Source organism: Egretta garzetta, unplaced genomic scaffold (genome assembly GCF_000687185.1).
Source record: "Egretta garzetta isolate BGI_Z169 unplaced genomic scaffold, ASM68718v1 scaffold29, whole genome shotgun sequence".
Taxonomy (NCBI): Eukaryota; Metazoa; Chordata; class Aves; order Pelecaniformes; family Ardeidae; genus Egretta; species Egretta garzetta.
In genome coordinates, this window is record NW_009260796.1 from 677,260 (window position 1) to 684,484 (window position 7,225).

At 56.4% G+C, this 7,225-nt stretch overlaps 1 protein-coding gene across 1 annotated transcript; it reads right to left on the reverse strand.

The window, feature by feature from the left end:
* Positions 1 to 933: 933 nt before the first annotated feature.
* On the reverse strand, positions 934 to 6,832 carry PERM1 (PPARGC1 and ESRR induced regulator, muscle 1). Its single transcript, XM_035902189.1, is given in 4 exon segments — positions 934 to 1,013; positions 2,817 to 2,933; positions 4,871 to 6,079; positions 6,082 to 6,832. Coding segments are annotated over 4 exon segments (2,157 nt in total).
* Positions 6,833 to 7,225: the final 393 nt, after the last annotated feature.

The following is a 7,225-nucleotide window of genomic DNA, read 5'->3' on the forward strand; positions in this document are numbered from 1 at the left end:
CTTGTCGGGGCTCTTTCCTGAGGCTTCCCTGAGCTCAGCTCCTTTCCCTGCAGCCCCTTTCTGTCCCGCACAGCCTCCTTCAGAGCTCTTCCCAGCTGCTCCTTCCCCTGGCTCTGGCTGAATGACACCTGCCCATCCTCTGCTGATGGGAGTGAGATCTGTCCTTGCAGCGAGTGCTCCTCACCTGCAGGGACAGACACATCCGCAGCTCTGGCTCAGCAGGGCTAAGGCAGCCACATGCAACAGAAACCCTATCTCAGCCTCCTGAACTGTTGGACCGAGCCGTGACTTCTTGGAGTGAAATCCAAGAGGATGAGTCCTCCTGCAGTGAGCCAAGCTGGTCATGGGAGACCTGGACCTTGCCAAGTGAGTGGCCCCTCCATCCCCCTTTAGCTGCTGCCCAGCTAGCCGCATGCAGCCAGCACATGCTTAGCAAAGCACCATGTTTGGACAGAGACAGCTCTTCCCCAAAGCTCTCTCCTCTCTTCCTTCATAGATACCCCAACCCTTTCATAGGAACGAAGCACTTCCCTGGTTTCTTTTGCTCTCTCCTCCCTCCACTGACCTCAGTGCCTTCCTTTGCCACCAGGTGACTTCAACAGGGAGGACGGACAAGCAGCGCCCTGGAACAGACACTGTGACTACTCCTAGGAGACAGCACAAGTAGGCAAGAAGTGTGCAAAGAAAGAGCAGAGCCAGCCCACACCGGGCTGCTCTTCTGTCCAGTGCAGGTACAAAGTGCGTACCGTACTGTAAATGATGGTCACCGGAAGGATCCTGCTTCCTGTGACATCCTGTCCCCTTTGGGGATGGGTCCAGAGAAGTCTTGGTGCTGGGATCCAGGCTTCTCACACTGCCCAAGAACAAAGCCCCCGGCCTCTGCCTCCACCGTCCTTGCCTGTCCTTGGGAAGCACCTCTGGTGTGCGCCGAGCCTAGGTCCGGGGGTGTCCTTCTCTGACCTGCCTTCGGAAGTAGCGGATGGCAGAAAGCGTGCCAAAACTTGCCAGGAACACTGGAAAAGAGCCCAATGCATTTCCAGAGTGAGTCTGGGTGCTTCTTCCATACCTGAAGATCTTTTTCCAGACGTGAAGATCACCAACTGCTTGGCTCACTCTGGTCCATGGGACCGCAGGGGGTGGCTCCCCTGCCTTTCTCAGACCCCTCCTGCCTTTGCTCTTCATCCCCACAGCTGCCCACAGCCTGGCTGACCACATCTATTCCCATACTTCGGGCACATGGATCACACCACCATTTCACAAGAAACGTCTGGTTTTAAGGGAAACACAACATGGACTTCATGTGTGTGGTAGGGATGGGTGGTGGTTAGATATACAGGGTCACGTAGAGATCTAGTGAGTCTAATCTCGGGTGAGAAGGCTACAGTAGGAAATCTCACCAGGGCTTCAGGACAGCCCTTTCATTTTCTACTTCTGTTTGGACCAGGAAGATGCCAAGAAAAATATCATTTTGTGGGTTATCTGTGGATACTCTGATCTCGGCCAAAAGCAGAAAATACCCAAAACCCAGAATCAGAAAATGTACAAATACAAAAAACAGGTAATGGAGACTACATAGAGAATCAAGCTCTTCTCTGTACTTCCAGCTAAGGTTTTTAGCTTGGCTTATAAGAGAGGTCAAATTCCCCCGGTCTGTTCCCAAGCAAAACTGGGAACCCAAGCTGTGCCTTTGGACTTTACAGTTTAAATGCAGACTTGATTTTATGTATTAGAGCCTGGGACATAGACAGGGAAATTCAACTTGTTAGAACCTAAAATGCCAAAAGAGAATTGCTAGTCCCGGATGTCAAACTGCCTCTTGCCTCCCCTTCTCGCCGGGGTGCTTACGGCACGCTGGGTTGTGCAATCCTGAGGGCACGAGGCCCGTATCTCACTTTTCACACCCTCTCTGAGGCCACATCTACCATCTAATACTAAGAAGGCAAGGAGGAGCAGGCCAAAAGCTCCTTGTGTTGGTTGCGCTGAACAACTTTAGCTAATGAGCTATTCTCAGCCCGGGGTGTCAGCTTCCTGTGTGACCTTAGCGGGGAACATTCCTCCTCCGGACAAGCAGCAGGAAGCCCTGGCCCCGGCGTCTCGCCCCGCGGTGGGGGCTCTCAGGTGCCCATGGGCTGGACCCTGCGCTCGGCTGCTGCGGCCACGGCTGCTGTGCTCCCTGTCCCACGCCCTGCTCATCCAGCAACCCGCACCCCTTGGGCCACAGCTCAGCTAATTGACACTGCCCAGGCTTCCTCTCTCCCCCCCAGTTATTCAAATGCTGTGGTTGGAGAGGAGAGGAACTGCCAGAGCCCCGTTTACTCGCAGGACTCTGCACCAGGATGGGACTTCAGCTAAGCTGTATTTAGAAAAGAGATTATACCTTTACAGGGCGTTAGAAAAATACGTGCATTTGTTCCAGCTGAGATGAAGGAGTATAAACCTGCGTACTCGAGGTCCTGATTCAGCTCCTAGCCAGCACGGACCCTAAAGAAGCCTCTCTTCCCCTGACACACTGGTACTGGTCCCTGCCAGAGGCTGGATGGAGCGGGGCCAAAGCTAGGGATACAGGCTTGTCCTGTGGCTCAGTTCAAGTCAGCAGGCACTTTGTGTGGGGAAAGGGCAACATAAGTGAGCAGGAATCAGGACTGCCAGGAGAGACAAGGTATTAGAAAATAACAGGACACTTTGGAAAAGCAGGAAGGTGACTGCATTTTCCCACAGGCACTACTATGTGTGTTAGCATCCCTGCCTTTCTCCCCGCCACATCTTCCACGAGGTCCTTCCCACCCCTCTCCCACCAGGCTGGGCACCATACGTACTGGTCTTCCAGGCATCCGGAGCCTGCAGGTCGGAGGTCTTCACTGCCCAGGAGGCGAAGGCACAGAAGACGAGGCACATGTCTTTGTGGGTCAGCGCCAGCGGAGCCTCGGGCCTCCCTGCGAGAAGAAGAGCACGAGGCTTGGGGTTTTGCGATCCTCTGGGGCAGTGAGTCCCTTGCGCTCCCAGAGAAATACATCTTTGTCACACATTTTCGCTCCTAGAAGACCTTTTTTCACCATTGGTCAAGTCAAACACAGCTATTTATTTTATATGTATATTATCAGGCACATTTCCTAAGGAGAGGGGCACATTTTTCACCCCTCTTGGTTTTTTAGACTTCGTTAAGAGCCTAAGGCAAATATTTGTTAACGCTACCCATGGGCCTGGGAGGCACAGGCAGCAGACGTGCCGCCTCTGACTGCCTCACCGCCGCCTTGCATTTCTTCCCAGCTGTGGGGTGGCTGGAAGTAGACTTAGGAGAGAGCAATTCCTGGCTGCCGATGCCCCGGGGCTGGAGGCCCCTTCCTGCAAGACCACATCCCGAGACACGCACAGCTCTGGTGCAACATGTAGCCCCCTGAGAAGCACCAGCGCTCGGCATCCCTCCGAATCCCACCTCACTCCTGCTGCCCGCTAGGACCAGGGAGGGAGACAGCCCTGCGGGCCCCACATTTCTTTTTCTGCTGGACTTCCAGTCTAGCACAACCCGAAGATATGTTGCAAGAGTAGGTTATTTTTGCTCCTATGTTTATTTGATCGGGCTTCTAATTAAAGCTGGCTTATTGATTAGGTACGACCGTGGCAGAGGGGTTTTTCCTCTGTGCAAACAGACTGGAAGCTCTATTTTGAGGCACCCTTTGGGATGTCTCATTCATTGCTTGGTTTTAGTATTAACTGTGAGGCACTGTGGCTGCAAGCATCACACAAACTTTAAGATAAATACTCTGGCTGTCCTAGTGGGTTGGACTTGTTCTCCCGTTATTCCTGTTTCTCTTACCTGCCCCCAGGAACAGTCAATGTGTAGGTAACCTCTGAGGTCTCTGGAGGGGGTTTTTCAAATTAGCGTGTTTTAAAGCCCTCCTCACCTCTTTCAGCTGGAAGCCTTGGCTATGCTCCACTTTGTGCACACCTTTTCCCCCAGCAATATTAGATCAATTAGCAGCCCAACATAGGACAGCATACCATATCAATTAGCAGCCCAAACCATAGGACAGCAGCTCAGCAGCCGTTGCCTTATCTCAAGGGCATGAGTTCTTTGGTACAGAAGGATTTTGCTGCTTTGCCTCCCATTCCCCCATCAGAAATACAGGTATGTGGTTCCACAGGCAGTTGTACGGCACTGGGATGAGGGATTCCTATCTCTACCAGACCTTGCAATAACACCAGCGATGTTTAATGCAGCTATCCGCTTCACTAAGTTTTTCTTGGCCACAGTGCAAAAGGACAGATTCGCTCCACAGTAAGGTATATCCATTCAGGGGGACAACTGGATCAACTAGGACAGGGACTTTGGGCCAGGCTGAGTTTCAGCCTGTTGCATGCATGCTGTGATGACCACCTCTGCCCCAGGACTGGAGTTTGTGGGGAGCAAAGCAAGTTATGCCCCGGATATACCCAGATTCCCTGTCCATGCCTCCTGCAGCACCAGGAGCCAGCTTGCTGGGCCTGGCCACCAGCACTCGCTTGGCATAGGGACAGCGTGAGCATCACAAGACAGAGCCAACGCGACACCGCGTGCCATGGTGGTGGCTTTAGCCACGCTTCCAAAGGTCCCCACTAAAGCCCAGGGCTTCTGTGTGGCAAGGCAACGTGCCAGCAGGGTGATTTCAGGCCAACTACACCTGGCGGAGCCCACCAAAATGCTCCCACAGGTATGGTGGCCTTAATGCCGCTGCGGCTGGGGTGGAGATGGCTGCAGCAGGGCCAGAGCTGGCTGCCGGGCTTCCCAAGGGGTGGGGGGAGCAGGGGAGACCACGCAAGGCAGAGGCACATCTCCACACGCAGCGGCGAGCCGGGGCTGTCAGGCAGCGGGCAGGGGGTAGCAGCGCTTTACCTGTCAATGCAAGGGCCATGTCCAAACCTTCTGGCTGCACTTGGCCTCTTCCCAGCGGAGCCAGCGGGACGAGCGGGAGCTTCTCTCCAGGTCCGCTCCACACAAGAGCCTGGGAGGCTGGGGCTTGGCCTCTGATGAGGCTCATTGGCCTTTGCAGGAGGGACTTCAAAGCCCCCATAGCTTTCTTCACCTCAGAGGCCGGAGTGATTGAGAAAAACCCTCTCCAGCCTGCCCTGTTCCCAGGCCTGTCCTGAAAGAAGTGTTCATACACCTCAGGGACCGAGATAACCAGGGAGTCTTTGACTGGATCCGAGTCGGGATCCTCGTTGTGCAGCTGAGCATGGTCCAAGCTGCTGAACTTCTTTCGCTTCCTGTCTTTACCTTTGACTTTTCTCCTGTTTCCTTCTGGTTCATTGAAAAAATATTCATACAGTTCAGGCAAGGATATTTCCCTTTCCAAGGGTGTTTTCTCCCCCTCCATTGAGTTGCCCATTCCTTCTTCTTCCCCTTGGGAGTCACAGAACAAATAGTCGTACATCTCAGGCCAAGTCACGTCCAGGGTGTCTGCCCTCGCAGAGGCCCCAGCTGCAAAGCAAGGGGGGCCCAGCTCCCCAGGGGTCTCAGCTGCAGGCTCCCCACGAGCTCCCCCAGCATCATCCCCTATAAAAGCTGCCACGGTCTTGGGATGGAGAGGCTTCCCCAGTGCCTCTTGGCATGCCTCTCCCGAAGGAGCCACGGCTCCACCGGCAGGGATCACTGGCACATTGTCACGTACGCCCAAGCCACCAGCCTGCCCTGGCTTTGAATGCTTGGTGGCCTTCACCTTCCCCAGGGGCTGTGCCCCTGGCTCCTTCACCTTCTGCTTTGGCAGAGTGCTCACGGCTGGATCGCCCTCGTCTATGCCAGGGCTGGGCACCGGCCGTTTGCTCTCCCCTGCCTCCTCGCTCCCCACCTTCACAGGAGCTGGCTTGGCTGCCTTCTCCTTCCCTTTGCTCCTTCGTGAGGACAGTGGCGAGCTTAAAGGTGCCTTTGAGGGTATCCCAGTCCCCTGTGCCACAGCACCCACAGGCTCCCTGTCCCCCTGGGCTGCCTCGGAAGCACTGGCTCCACGTTGCTTGCGACTCTTTCTCAGCTGTCCTGGCACCTTGGGCCTCACGACGTCCGGGGAGCCAGCCGGGGAGCTCGGCTCGGCACCCGCGCCCTCCCCGCGCCCCTCGAGCGGGAAGCGCTTCTAGGACTCTTCCTTGATGAACCCTCCAGGGAGGCAGCCGGTGCTGCCAAGCTGCCCTGCACCGGAGCCCCCAGCTGTGCTGCCACCGGACTGCCATGGGGCTGTTCCCCTCCTGCATACCCTCGCTGTTCAGGGACGCTTGTTCCAGCTGGGTGGCTGGGAGGCTCCATGGCCTGACTGCCGCTGGCTGCTCCTTTCTCCGATGCCGATGCCCTCTGCGGTGCTGCTGCTTCACATGCTGTGTCCTGCCCTGGGCTGCTCTCGGCTGTGCTGCCAGCTGGGCCGGCAAGGGTGGCTGCAGGGGGACAAGGGGGCTGCCTCCCCTGTGCGCTGGGCATTGGAGCGTAGGAAGGGCAGCCGGGCTTGTCGCTCTCGCACAGAAACCTGCCGACCGAGCCCAGGTCCGCTTCGTCCTCGCTGCCCGAGAGAAGCTCCGGCAGGGCAAGGTGCCCACCGGCGGGCCAGCACAGGGAGGCGTCTCCAGGCACCCCACGTGGGGCAGAGCTTCCCGTGCCAGGCCCTGGCCTGCTGCCCACCCTCGCCGCAATCTGCCCGTTTGTGCTGGCGCGGCAGTCCCTCCCCAGCACGCCGTCCCCTTGTTCAATGTCACTGAGACACTGCTCCTCGGCCGTGGCCAGGGCGACCGGCGCTAGGTTGCATTCCTCTGACGCCAAGAAGAACTCAGCCCAGTCCTTGTCACTCAGCTGGATGCTGTACTCGAAGTTATCCATGCCTGCAGCAGCAAAGCAAGGGGAGAGGAACGGAGAGATCGGGGCATGAGGAGGGGGCACCAGCAGCAGCAGACATAGCCAAGGTGTATGCCCCTAACCCTTTCCCCCCCACGTTCCTGCCCTGCTTCCCAGCCATCCACATTCACTCATCCTAATTCATTCCCAGCTGAAATCAGTGGGAGGTGAGGGCAGCTCCTCGCAGACTCAGCAGGACAGGTATCGCTGCGCTGGACCATAACCCAGCCAGCAATGAGAGAGACCACTACTGCCCCCCTCCAAGTTCCTTCTGCCTCTGCGCGCCCCCCTCCCTCCCCCCCAAGTAAGTAGCACAGAGGATTTGGGATTCTCTCCCCAGCAGCACAGCACCTCACATACCCCTTTCCTACTCCTTTT